Consider the following 14812-nt stretch of genomic DNA (forward strand, 5'->3'; position numbering starts at 1 on the left):
CCAGTATGTCCAAATAGATTTCTGGGAAATGCGTATATCTCAAATTTAGATGTTCATGTATATAAGTAAAAGACTATAAATATGTATGCATCTCTTCCCTTATTTTTGAAGCGTAAAAGGAAAACTTGATTAGACAAAGAAATAGAGAACATCACCTTGAATAAGTGATTTTGATAAGTAATTTTGAAGAAGTTTTGAGAAAGCGAAAGAAAATAGCCATGGGATGTGAAGACATTACAGATGTGAGAGGCATAATCTTGGAGGGAAAAATCAATGAACAAAAAAGTGCTAAGAGACCTTAGCTTGAGAATCACTGCTATGTAAATCCAATGGGTTTAATGGAATATTACAGGTAAGTGATATAATGGAGAGAACACTGGGTCTGGAGTGAAGACGACCTAAGTCCAAATCCCTCCTCAGATACTTACTAGCTGTCTGACCCATGGCAAGTCACGGCCTCAGTTTTCTCGTCTGTAAAATGGGGGTTATAATACCACACACCTCCCAGGGTGATTATTAAGATAAAATCAGATCATACATGTAAAGAATTTTGCAAACCTTAAAGGTTTATATCAATAGTAACTATTATCAGTAGTTATGTTTGCCATTTATTCAATTCTCATTTTATAAAATAACTGATTGGCCTAGCTAATATCTAAAATCACTTGAAGGCCTAATAGTCTATTTTTTTATTTTGGGAAAAGAACTACAAAGATTATAATGAGTTTTCCTTTTAGTATATGTAAGGTTCTGAACATTTCACTGACTGTGTGTGAATGTGTGTGTATAAATACATACATGTAATACACCTGGATGTATTGGAGTTATTGGTTACTTAATCTGGGAAATGCATATTTTTCATCTATTTTTTTTCCAGTGAGGACTATTATTATTAGTTGGATCTCTTTTCAGCGGATTTAGATGAGGAAGTTTTAAAGTACTCTTAGGGCTTAGCAAGATTGGTATGAAGTGATCTAAAACTATCTCAATCAAAAGATTTCTAGTCTGACTCTATGCATCACCTTCCATCATCCTGGCAATTACCTTCAATAAGCTTTCACTTCCCTTTTCTTGAATAGTTTGATGTTGATATGGAGACAGCAAATATATACAGACTAATGGATACGTTTATTTTTGTGGTTGTTTCTGTTATAGAATCTTGTGTGATTGTTAACATATACATAGGAGACACTTTATTTGACAAGATATTAAAATTAATAATGAATGGAAAAATAAGATCCTTTTTAAATTACTTTGCCAATTATGATTATGAAGAGTTCAACTGTAGAAAATCAGTTGTAAAACTTACCTGTTACATTTTCATGTTTATATTATGAGTACACTTGACTGCACCAAACTTTTTAAAAGATTTTATAGAGATAAAAAAAAGCAAAACACTGGTCATCAGCTGCTGAGATCTTTATTTTTAAACCAAACAAACTTTCAGATATTTGTTTCACATGTTTTGCATTTTCTCCTCTGATATGTCTTCAAAATTGATTCCTAGATATCTTTAAATTACAGAAAGGACAAATTTCTTTCATATGCATTTGGTCAGCTCCAGCTGCTCTATTTGACTTAGTTCTACTTCTTCAAATATACTATGATTTTTCACTGTATTTGTATTTGAGGCTGAACTGTTTAAATCGAGCAGGTTTACTCTCAATGACGAGAATAGGTACAGAAACACTGGCAGATCATGTTCCCCTTGCTCTTTTCTCTCCTCTCTGGCCCTCTTTTCACCAGCCACATGTGGACAGGAGCAGGGTTCATGTCCTGGGGGTTCTGTCACTGTGGTCCCAGACAGGGCAGTGACAAGTTAGCCCCAGTCAGTTTCCCTTCATTTCTCACCTCCCAGCTACCTCTCACAAGCTGACCTGCAGCTGTCTGTACATCCTGCCTCCCTCTATCTTTGGAACCAAGACCAAATCAACTATGCCCAGGTGTGCCAATCTACTTCTGTATAGACTTAAAAATTCTAGGAACGCAACTTATTATTTTGAAATGACTAGCACACCAGTAATTAGGATTTTCACGTTTGTTTAGATGCAATCCACTTCACTTTTTGTCATGTTGCTCCCAACATCTAATTTTATGTGTCTTTTCTTGATGGAAAACATTTACAATATATAAACATAAAGCTTCTGGCTAATCTGTAAGTCTTTGCTTCTTCCATTTATTAATCATGCATTTTATTTTCCAATGTATTTTTTCATCATCTTCCATTTTTCAAAGATTTCTGCACTGAAGTAACTGAATATTAAATTACATACTGATTTAGTTTGGGGAAATACAGTCAAATTTTTAATAGAATTTCTCCTATCCATCACTTATGGTTGTTGATGCACAAGCAGAAATTATCTTTATATAGGTTCATTTGCTTAAAGTTAGCATAAGCACTGGAAGATAAGATGACCAGGAAATATCCCATGAAATGATAATTTTTGTTGCCTTTGGTTGCACATTAAAACAAACTCTGCCAACTCCTTCACTTGCCTCTCAAAGAAGAGCCTGGGAGGCATTCTTCCATTTAGCTACAACTTATGTATGTTCTCTGGCTTCATTTATAGTGAGAATGTCCATATGGACAGGATTCAGTACCTCCAGGAGCATATCAACTCACTAGAAATAGGACAAAGACCACACATCAAAGAGTATCAAAGAAATGTTTATCTAGGACTTAAGAACTTTACATCTAGGACTTAAGAACTGTATAATTCTTTTCACCTTTTTGTGATAAGAGGATCTTTAGCATCTGACATCTGCCAGGGTCTTTTCTACCACTCTACTCCTATTACTTCAGGGTATTTTCCACCACTCTACCTTTTTTAGTGCAGAAAAGGGTATTATTACTGCAGAAAAAGAAGAAAGCTATGGAAGACTGAAGGCTATTTTGTAATTTTTTCTCCCTATTTCCATGGACAAAAATTTCACTGGCCAGCCATCTGGTGATGAAGAGTTCCATATCCAGAGCAGGACTGGTTCTTAGACAACAGGTCATGCCTGTCATAGGAAGTACTGGAAAACCGTTAGAGCTTCAAAGACTCTTTCGGAGTCTTTTTTTTCCTATGTTTGGATGGCATAATCTTTGAGAACTCCAAATCACATTCACCATAATGAAACACTGGACTAGAACTCTTCAGGGGACAAAAGAAATATTCGTCATAAAACAGTCATTTCACCAGAAGGCTCACATCATGTCAAAGAAATCAGATCAAATCCTCAAAAATGAAAACATTTCCCAAGAACTTCAATGAGAAGCAGAAAATCCACCCAGGGGAAAAAAGCATGGGAAATGTTTTGAGTTTGGGAAAGGATTCATTCAAAGCCCAACGTTGTCTCCTAAATCAAGCAGTCTTCCTAAGGGAGAAATTTTACAAATGTAACAAGTATGAGAAATCCTTCTGTTATGCCCTGTCATGTTCAACACAGGGTGTATAACAGAGATAAATGCTACTGATTTGAGGGGTATAGGAAAATTTTGCATCAGACTCAAGGGAGAGACTAGATTAAAAAGTGGAGAATATAAAGAAGTCTTTAAATAAGTCTCAGTGCTTCAGGTTCATCAGAGAAATCAACATAGAAGCAAAAACATTCAGTATCAGTATTTAATATACTAGTTTACCTTAAGGGTAAAAATGAGACTATTTTTAAGAAAAAAGCTCTAAAGAAATTCTTAAAAAGAGGTAATTAATGCAGAGGCTCTCATTCAAAGATTTCATTGTGTAACAGAACCAAACCCCTAAGAGTATAAGATGAATATTTAAAGCAAAAGGTAAAAAAAGGAAAAAAATTAAAATCAATAATCTTTTTCTTTTCACAAATACATCCACTTTTGAAAATAGAATATAATAAAGCTAAACCATTATCACTGTACTATCATCAGATATGTACCAGAGAAAATAAATCACAGAATCACAAAAGCATCAAAATTACTTAAAATTTTTATAGTATTTACTACTTTTTAAGCTAAAAGTGCTTTTATATATCACCGCAAGTGAGTGGCAAAAATGTGCAAATAATCTCAGATGCCTTCATCTGCAATATTCAATCTGGTTTCAAATTTACTTTGTACTTTTTATAAAACTATTTTTGAGTCAATCATGAGCTTAAATTCACCACAGACTTTTCTGGATGAGAAACAAAGCCTAAAGAGAACAACCAGGAATACAATGAGCAAATTCATTTTAAAAACAAATTGGTCCGATAGTTTGGACAAAAATGTAAAGAATAAGAAAGAAAGCCATGACTTTTGCTATGAACATATGGGTAAATTCCAGTTCTTATCCTCTGAACCAAAGATAAACTGGAATAGAACAGAGCAGAACAAGAATTAAATAGACTAGTGATTTAAGCAACTGATTTAAGTAAGTCAAAATTTCATAGGATCACATTCAAAACTCCTTTTATTCTAAAATAATTACTGGAAAACTAACTTAGAAAAACAATATACCTGTGGGCTATGAAGATCTGTTGTCAACATGATAATTGAGTAAGCCAAAACATAGGCAGTATCTGCACTAGCAAAAAGGGTTTGTCTGAAAAATAATGAAGAACCACATTATAAATTTTAGTTGATTTTATAATTTTATGCAATTATAAATCATATCATCCTACTCACCCTTGGTTACATTCTAAGTATCTTGCAGCAAACTTTTCCATCAGTCGATCAATTTTCTGAGCCTCTCCTGGAAGACGAAATCCCTCCAAAAACATGCGGAGGGCTGAAACAAAGTCCTTTCCTGAAAAGTCATGTTGGTCCACATATGCATACATAACTTCTTTATTAAATTTATCATTATCTCCCAGGAACTCACCCACCTGAGTCTAAAGCATAAACAAAAATACAAGTTGGCATACAAAAACCATGGGACATTCGCCACAGTCATTTCTAATGTTTACAATAAAAGAAACAGAAATCTCACAAACTATTACAGTTGAGCATGAAAACAATTGTTAATCACATCTGACAAAAAAATTTAACTGATATTCCCAAATATCAAGGGAAACATTCTGAGGTTAAAAATCAAAATGATTAACTATATTTAGGCTATTTTTGGATTATATATATTTAACTACAAAGGCTGGCATTTTTAAGTTACTTTAACATACTAAGTAAACTTAATTTAAATCAAAGCTTCCTAAAACAAGTCAGAATGAAGTAAAATGTTGTTCTTACAGAATCTAATCGTTCCTCTTGATGCAAAAATTGAGCAATATCTTCCGGCGAAGTGCCAAGCATCCCTTGCTCCTGCAGATATTGTATTCCTCTCTTTGGTTTCTTATTAAATCTGGATGATGTTAATGGCAATATGAACATGAAAAATAGAAAACCTTACATATGCTCTGAAAAAAGCTTAAGCTATAGTAAATTACTTTTCTAAAGGAACTCAGCAACCCAAGAACCAGGTCACAACATCCAATAGTTATTATGTAAAGGAAATTTCATCATGCCATGTCGCTTTCATTCCTTTCATAGTAAACAGCCTCAGAATGTTACACCAAGCCCACAAGCAGCATCTACAGGCAGACAATCATCACAACTAATACAGAAAATGCACTGAATAGTTTTTCTTTATATGCTACAGACTATTTTCTGGTCTATATTAAGAAGGAGGCAAAATGTTGCTTGCCAGTAGCCTTAATTTTTAGTATATGAATTATAATAAAGATTTCCCTTGCTATTTAATTAATCCAAATTCCATTAATTTCACATGGCTATTGTCCATTAGTAACTAACAGTTTTAGACTTATAAGGGAAAGACATTGAATTTATAGGAACTATTTTATCAACATATTATTGTAGGTTGTTGTCAATTATTTTGGTCACGTCTGACTCTTCATGACTCCATTTGGTAAAGACACTAGAGTGGTTTGTCATTTTATTTTCCAGCTCATTTTACAGATGAAGAAACTGAGATGAACAGGTATAAGTGACTGGCCAAAGGTCACAAGACTAGTAAGTGTCTAAGGCTAGATTTGAACTTGTCTTCCTGACTCCAGACCCAGCACTCTATTCACTATTCACTATGACACTTAGCTGCCCTACTACAGGTTACCAAATTTATTTTCTGAAAAAACCGTGGAGGATTTTGCATTTTTATTTTACTAAATCAAATTTACAGACTTTTCTTCACGAGAATTTTTTTTAAAACTAGCTACCAAAAAAAAAAAAAAAAAAAGATGAACCATTAAGAAGAAATTGCAGGGATTGGAGTAAAAGTTGGCATACACCATGATTTAAGAGGCATAATGCCAAAGATTTATTATTTTTCCCATTTACAAGTAAAAACAACTTTTAACATGCTGTTTTTTAAAGTTTTGACTTCCAAATTCTCTCTCTCCCTCCTTCCTTCTGCCCTCCCTGCAGTAAGCAATCTGATATAGATTATAATATGCAATCATGTAAAACATTTCCATCTTAGTAATTTTGTACGTCAGGGATTTTAAAGAGAGAGTCCAGTTTAGCCTTCAGAATACCTTTCCCTGCCAATAAAGCTCTCCTCCCTTCTTCCTTTACCCCCTAAACCATGAACATGCCTGGTTACAGTATTAGCTGATAAGAGTTTTTTTTTAGTATACTATACCTTACTTGGAGTTATTTGTATTTTAACAGGGTCTTCTAAATTATAAAGACTGGAATGAATTAAGAAACTGTATTCCTACTTCTGCAGCCTTATATTTAGAGTTTAGAATTCCAGAGAGAATAATGGAAATAATCATTTCTGAAATCTCCAAATTTGATTTCTATGATTTTCCTACAAGAATAGGGTTAGGTCTTTAGTATACTTTAGCTATGGTATCTCACACACTAACTAAAGGCCTTGGATAACAAAATGATTCTAGAATAATTGTCTTGAGTTATTCTATTAACCCACAAAGAATGGAAATTTAAAATTCTGGCAAGAAAAATGTGTAGTTTTATAGCATAAACGTAAAATATACACATATGAGACTTTAAAAGGAAGATATGTTCACCAACGAGTAAAAATAAAACCCTTGGAAACTATAAAAACAGAAGGCCATGAAGATAAAATATCCCATCCCCAAAAGATTTTAAATTACATCCAGGAAAGAGTTGAAAGTATCTTTGATAGATAAAAATGTGAGTTACTTTCAGACCTGCAGTCAAAATCTGTAAGAACTGGTTCTGAAATGCAAAAGTGTACCGTTAAGCAAAGAAGAGCACACAGTAAACGGACAAGTATGCGGCTAGGACAGACATAGACAAGTATGCGTATGATGGAGGGCTCTTAAAAAATGCAATGAAGCAAAACAAAAGGGTGTAGAATCTGAAGAAAACAGGTGTGTAAAGAGAAAAAAAGCAACATGTTGAGCTCAACATGGCAGACAGAGTAGAGAGATCGGAACAACACAGGCAAGACAGAAGAGATAATGAGAAAGACTAGATTTCCTTGGGCTAAAGTCACAGGGACACATACCAGCTTTGCTGAAGTGGGAGCTGACAATAAGATCAATGCATAAAAAAAATTTTAAACTAGAAATACAAAGGGTGGGCTTATGACCCACATAGAGATGCAAGGACTATTTCTGGAAAGGGAACAATTGCTAACAAGCTAACAGCTAAGATGGCACTCTTATGCACTTTAAAAAGTGAGCCTTCCCCTGCAATCAAAGTAATGTGAACACTTTTATTACATGAACTAAGCTAAAAGAACAATGTGAAAATGCACTTATAAATGACTGCAAGGCAGATAACAGTTTATATCCCAGAATTCATTCACACATAGTCATGCACTGAAATCATCTGCGTTAGACTACATTGGAGAAGGTATAGGAAAAAACGCCCCTCTGTAGAAGCCAGAGAAATAGCTGAGATCCAGACTAGTTTCCCTTTTACCACTTGTGGGGTGTTTCAGAAGAGGGAAGGTGAGATCATTCAATACGTGTAGAATTCCTAACTCCTCCAACTGAGTTACTACAGCCTGTCCTTTCCAAAGACAATCAACATGTTCTCACATTAAATCTGACACTTACAAATCTATCCCCTGTTCTATGATTTCTTTCTGTTGCTTTAGGACTTCAAATTGTTCTGGATTGTCCGTGCCAGACATCTGTGTACTGTAGCTGCCAATTCCTGAGGATGCTGTAGAATCCAGAGAATTTAAGCTTCCGTATCTGTTAATTGTCTCAGAGTGTTTGGTTTCATTTGCCTCTTGCTCTATGGGTTTTTCCTGACCTACAAAAATGAACAGTAAAACAGAAAAAATTCTAACAAAAATGTGCCATGAAAACCTTTGAACTTTGTTACTATTTTTCCAATACCTTAATCACATGAGTCACAGGATGTTAAAGCTAAAAAGCACCATTTACAGAAAAGCTAACATTCACAGAGAAGTGAAGTGACTAGCCCGAGGTCACACAGCTTGTTAACCAGATGGTATCTGCTTGTTACAGCATTAGCATGAGTTAAAAATATCACTATCATAATTACTACACTTCAAGTAATTAAAGTTTTATAAAAAATTGTTTTGAGGAAGAAATTACAAGTGTGCCCCATTTGAGAACATACAACATACGATATATAACATAAAAATAAAAAATTTCAAAATAGACAAATTATGGTATTATAAAAGTATCATTTGCCTTACAAAAACATTTTTCACAAGAATTATCTAAAATATCAGACTTTTCTACTGACCTTAAAGGAGGCATTTATTGTTAAGATACATGCAATTTATATGAGGCAAAATTTTAAGCATGTTAAGGCTCAACGAATCAACACAGAAAATGTTTCAGTCGTCTGCTTTGTGCTAAGCTTAGTGACCCATCATGGGAAAGAGATGCCCTTTGAGCAGGTGGACATTGGTCTAAAGTGAACCACTCTTATTCTCTTGATCCTAAACCTTTAATAACAAGTTTGAATTTGGTTAACATTATCACCAGTATAAATATTAAAGGGAAGAGGTGCGGGGAGAACAGAAAAGGAGAAAAAAGGGAGTCACAGACATGCAGAATTTTTGCAAAGGACTGTAGAGATCGTTCAACCCTGAGCTCAAGCTTGAATCTTATTATATAATTTCCAAGTGTTTGTCTACACTAAAACTGAAAATCTGGCCATACCATTACATTTTTTTTAAACAGCTCTAATTACTTGGAAGTTCTACCACATATTGAGCTGAAATGCTCTCCTTGTAATTTCTTCCCATTGCCCCTAATAATAAGTCCCCACATAGCTAACCGAAATCAATCTAATTCCTCTTCCACATGACAGACATTCTGATATCTATTCACTAACATGTTTGCAAATCTCCTCTTTTCCAGGCTAGATATCTTATTTCCTTCAACTGACAGACTTAATCAAATGATTTTAAGTACTTCAACATCCTGTTCACTTTCTTCTACATAAACTCCAGACTGTCAATATCCCTCCTTAAATGTGGAATCCAAAACAAAACAAGGTATTCCAGAAGTGGTCTGAACAAAGTAAAGTACAATAAGTATCACCTGTCCTGTTCTAAATCTAAACAATACATTTCTACTGATGAATTCTAATATTAAATTACCTTTCTGGCTGCCACAGAGCACTGTAAACAAATAAAATTCATATTGTTATATAATGTGATTTCTTAAAGAGGGCATATACCTTTTCCCAGAAGCAGAAGTTTCCATAAATCTTTTAACTCCTTGAAATCAATTTATTGTAAAAAATCATTTTATAAATGCAAAATCAACTTTTGCTAATGCCACAACATTCACACTGCTACATTATACAAATCAAAGGCTAATCTAAATAAAGTCAACTGGTCTACCCAAAGAAACACATTAGCAATATTTTAGGTCATTAAAACTATCTAAAATAAGGGCAATTTAGAACAATTAGTTTATATAATTAGCTAGAAGACATGTAATTTTTAAGTCAATGCTCAATAACACAAAGAAATAATTCATGAAAGTGTTTCTCTTAACAAGGTTAAAAACAGGTACAATTCACTGGAGTGGATTAATGGCAATTTCAACCACCCAGAAAATATTACTCAAAATACAAAAAAATATTAACTTAAAATGTCACCTTACCAAGGGTAGTCTGAGAATTCGGATTCACGTACTGATCTTTACTCCATTCAACCATACACTTCAAAATTGACACTAAACATTCTAAACCCTTTTTCCTCAGGCTTAACTCCTATTAAAAAATAAATGAAAAAAATTCCCTTAAAAAAAAAAGATAATCATTCTTTTGATGTAGTTAAAATTTGTAAATATATTTCAAAATTCCTACCTGAACGTTACTCATACCAAGTTCTTGACTACCCCGTCCTTGGGCTATTTTTGATAGATCATTAACTAATCTTTCAAATATATTTGCTGCATTTAAGTCACAGTCATAATTTACATAAATGTCCACCACACTCTGAGCATCTGTAAAAATGTAACAGTATTAATTTTAACAAGCAAATCCCAAAACATATTAACTTACTTGCGATTACTGGTTAACATTTAAGAATTTGTTTTAATACCTGCACAAATCCTTGTTAGTGTCTGGATAACCATCCATTTGTGGTCAAATGAGCTGGTAGAGGTTTCCAATATATATAAGAAAATTTCTTTAAAAAATACCTAACAAATAAGAAAGATAAACATTTAGGAATGTATCATAACTAGTTGCTTCAAAAGGAGTAATTTCTTAAAAACTATGCTTTTGATGTTTATACTCTACATGCTAAGCCTGAATAAGCAGTACTGGATAAGTACAGTGAACATGTAGGGTAATTCCAGACATGCAAAAGAAAAAGAGGATTTCCACCTGTGATCACTGGGATTCTATAGCCTCTAAGACACATTAAAAAAAAAAAAACTGACAAAGGATTCTTAAACTGGCATATTCCTCCTAAACAGGGCTAACAAAGTAAGGTCCAGGAAATGAACATAGGTGGAATGATAAAGGAAGATCAAGGGTGCCAGGAATGCACAACATAAAGCATCTTTAAAATAGAAGTACTCGGAATAATCAATCTAAAAGCATTTATTAAGCACCCTACCTAGTGCCAGGCACTATGCTAGATGCTGGAAATATAAAGATAAAAATGAAACAGTCTCTGTCCTCAAGGAGCTTACAAATCTATTGGAAGAAACAACATGTACACACACACACACACACACACACACACACACACACGCACACACGCACACACAAAGTTAACATAAGATAATTCCTAAATAAGGGAGGCGAGGAACCAGGAATGGGAGGATATTGAGGCATGGACACAGAAGATAAAATGTCATGTGCGAGGAACAGTAAGAAGCCAACTTGACTGGACTGCAGAATATATAATGCTGAGTAACATGTAATAAGCCTGGAAAGGTGGTTTGGAGCTAAGTTCTGCAGGGCTTCAAAAGTCAAACACAAGTCTGAATCTGATTCTACAGACAGTAGGAGGCCACAGTAGGAGGCAATTGGAGTGAGAACACGAAATGAAAATTGCATATAAGAAGATGGTATAGATGAGTTATTATTTGTGCTGGTGATGGGAATATTCATGCCAAAAGTGACACAATATGTAAGTAGCAGCAACATTTATATCTCCATATAGCAGTAGGTGATAGAATTTTCAAATGCAAATGTTCATTTTTAATGTCCTAGTAAAATAAGAAAACTGATATCCTAAAAAGTTACTATTTAGAAAAAAGGAAAACTGACAATCATCATGAACAGTGACATTACAGAATGTCCTGTAATCTATATCAAACTCTCACTCCAATTTATATAAAAATGCTTCAAATATGAAAGATGTTGGCTGCATAATGAACCAATTTTCAATTTTTATAGGTAAGTATTCTTAAAATTCAAAACTTATTGTAGACAACTTGACTGAGACTTAAATAGGGATTGCTGGGAGATGCATAATAATTCTGGGCTATATTTAAAGAAAACAAACTAAATCAAAGGATGGATCATTTCTAAGCAACTTTTTTAACTATGCAAAATCTTCACACAACACAAATTTGGGGAAATAAACACCACAGTCTCCCTGAGAGCAAGCATTACATCATTACTTTCATTATATTGCCAGTTCCTAGCAGAGGTCCTTTCAAATAGAAGGCAATTAATAAATGTTTGTTGAATTTAATATTCAATGCTATTTAATGAATACCACGTTGCACTAACTAGTAAAGGATTGTTTTATATAATAATATTGGGCTATTTCATCTACATATCAAAATCAAATTTAAAAAGATTTGCACGCACAATGTACAAGACACTTTACTTAGTACATGAGTATTACCATTAGTTACTTTGTCTCATGCAATGAGTTCTGGAAAAGTTGCCTATTTTTATATTTCTAATACACATTGGAATACAATAGTATTTTAAGAAACACTAAAATTATTTGTTTTGTGAAATTTTAATCTTTGTGTAATATATAAAGTTGCAAAGAGGAATATTTAGGCCTGACATAAAGAAATATTTCTTAACTATTCAAACTATCCAAAAGTGAAACAGGCTTCCTTTGGAAGTAGTACCTTCTGTTTCACAGAAAGTACAGGCCTGATGGTGGTTTGTTGATGACATCATAGAGAAGACTCTTGGTTCAAATACTAGGTTGAACTAGATGTATGTGAATTCTCAGATCCCTTCCAACTCTGAGATTTTGTGAAGAGTAACTTTCCTATTTTTGTTTAATAAATTCTGCTCTACCTTCCTTTCACAAGATCACAGATTTCAGAGCTGAAGGAAATTTCTGACCTCTTCAATTTAGAGATGAGGAAACTGAGGCCCAGAAAGGTTAACGACTTGTCAAAGAAACATAAAAGTAAAGCCAAGTGTAAGAATAGCAAAGCCAAGAATTCATATCCAGTTCACCTGACTTCAAATTCAATACTCTTTCTACTGTACCATGCAAACTCAGATCTACTATTATTCTAAAACAGGCTGATCCTTTTTGGGGAAGTATATTCATATCCATTACCTCATTTAATACATTTATCAATCTCTGGAGGCCACAAATCTACGCCGTTTTGTTGTTGTTAGTTGTGTCCAACTCTTTGTGATCCTATTGGGCCTTTCTTGGCAAAGATACCAGAGCGGTTGACCATTTCCTTCTCCAACTCATTTTATAGATGAGGAGATGGAGGGGAACAGGGGTAAGTGACTTGCCCAGGGTCCCTCGGACAGTAGTGTCTGAGAGCAGATTTGAACTCAGGAAGACGAGTCATCCTGAATCCAGGCTTGGCATTCTATCCACAGCTACTCCTAAGCTGTGTAGAGGTTAACCAATAATAGGCATATACCATGCTGTAATTTAACAGTGATGTACATATCAGGGGATTGTTTAGCACTTTTCCTTACAAGTCTATGTTTATATTTGTGCACTTCCATACATTTTAACGTATATTTATTAGGATACCAACGTAAACATTTTAACATTAGCAATGACTATTTGTTATACTTGTATTTCAAAAGAGGATGAGGAAATATCTTAAAGCTAGATCTGAACCCAATTTCTCCCTAAAGTTAACTGTCCAAAGTGTATAAAAATCTTCATGTACATTTTTTTTGAGGCAATCAAGGCTAAATGACTTGTCAAGAATCACAGAGCCAGTGAATGTCTGGCCTGCTCTGCACTCAGGCCCTCCTGCTCCAGGACTGGTGCTCTATCTGCTGTGCCAGCTGGCTGCTCCCATGTCAATTATATTTAAGAATTACAGAATATCCGTACTGGAACAGACCAGAGGTCCAAGATTTATTTTAACAAGAATACCATCTTTCTATCTACAAAATCTTCAGAAAGTGTTCATCCTGTCTTTACTCAGGAATAAAGCCTATTATACCCCAAGGTAATGTTAGTAAAAGCCTTCGTCAGTCCTTCTAGGATTACTCAGATATGTAAAGGATCTCTGATCTGGTCCAAGCAGGGAACTGCCTCCACCAAAGCAAATCACCATTCAGTTAGAATCACAAGTTCTGTCAAGTTGCCTAAAGCACAAAAAAGTTAAGTGACTTGTCTGGCTTCAGTACAGGATGTGAAACTAGGTCTTTCTGACTCCAATTTACATTGTGTACAAAATTATACACTAGTCTTCACTGCCCTGAAGATTCTATTGGTTAAGGTATGCTATGGTTCCAGTGGTCACTAAGGAGTAAAAGGGGATCCTACAGATTCAGATCGAAAGGTCAAATGAATGTGTAGACTCCAACTCAGCCTTTAATTCAATAAACATAAAATACTTACTATGTGTGGGGTCCTAGGGCTCAAAGATAAAACAAATAAAGCAAGGAGCTCACATTCTGATGATGTAATACAATAAACACAGATAAGTAAAATAAAAAACAAACTGAGAAAAGAGAGAGCAGTTGGGGGAGGGTCATGAAAAGATTCTCAGAGGAGGTTGAACTTGATTATGAAAGGAAGCACAAGATTTTTTAAAGGAATGGAGTATATTCCAGGGGAGGAGGGCATATATTCCGGCATGAGTTACAGGGAGTCTTTGCAAAGACATGCACATGGAGATGTAGTTCCAAGTTAGGAGAAGGACCAGTTGGCCAGTTTGGCTGGGACACACAGTGTGCAAGTATGAGTACTACGAATTACGTCTGGAAAGGTAGGTGGGAACCACACAGTGGAAAGCTTTAAATGCAAGACTTAAAAGTTTTATTTTTATCCCATGAACAATGGAAAGTCACTGAAAGTTTCTGAACAGGGAAGAGAAATGGTCAGAACTCAGCTATAGAAATATTAATCTGGCAGCTATGTTAAGGACGGATTATAAAGAAAACAGACTGGAAGTATGAGAATGATAAAGAGACCATTTCTAAAATCATGGCAAAAAGTGATGAATATCGGAATAC

The 14812-nt window shown here is 34.5% G+C and overlaps 1 protein-coding gene across 3 annotated transcripts in view; it reads right to left on the reverse strand.

The window, feature by feature from the left end:
• Nucleotides 1-14812, reverse strand: part of ARFGEF1 (ARF guanine nucleotide exchange factor 1) — a 172462-nt gene that overhangs the window by 79248 nt on the left and 78402 nt on the right. For all 3 annotated transcript variants that reach the window (XR_011966130.1, XR_011966129.1, XM_072604742.1), the window contains exons 11-17: nt 10482-10581; nt 10244-10383; nt 10039-10147; nt 7999-8200; nt 5180-5291; nt 4622-4827; nt 4454-4538 (exon numbers count right to left, since the gene is read on the reverse strand). Coding sequence is in view for 1 of the 3 variants with exons in the window: in XM_072604742.1 (XP_072460843.1) it covers nt 4454-4538; nt 4622-4827; nt 5180-5291; nt 7999-8200; nt 10039-10147; nt 10244-10383; nt 10482-10581 (954 nt within the window). In the remaining 2 variants the exon portion in view is untranslated. The remainder of the gene's footprint in view (nt 1-4453; nt 4539-4621; nt 4828-5179; nt 5292-7998; nt 8201-10038; nt 10148-10243; nt 10384-10481; nt 10582-14812) is intronic.

Source organism: Notamacropus eugenii, chromosome 4 (assembly GCF_028372415.1).
Source record: "Notamacropus eugenii isolate mMacEug1 chromosome 4, mMacEug1.pri_v2, whole genome shotgun sequence".
NCBI lineage: Eukaryota > Metazoa > Chordata > Mammalia > Diprotodontia > Macropodidae > Notamacropus > Notamacropus eugenii.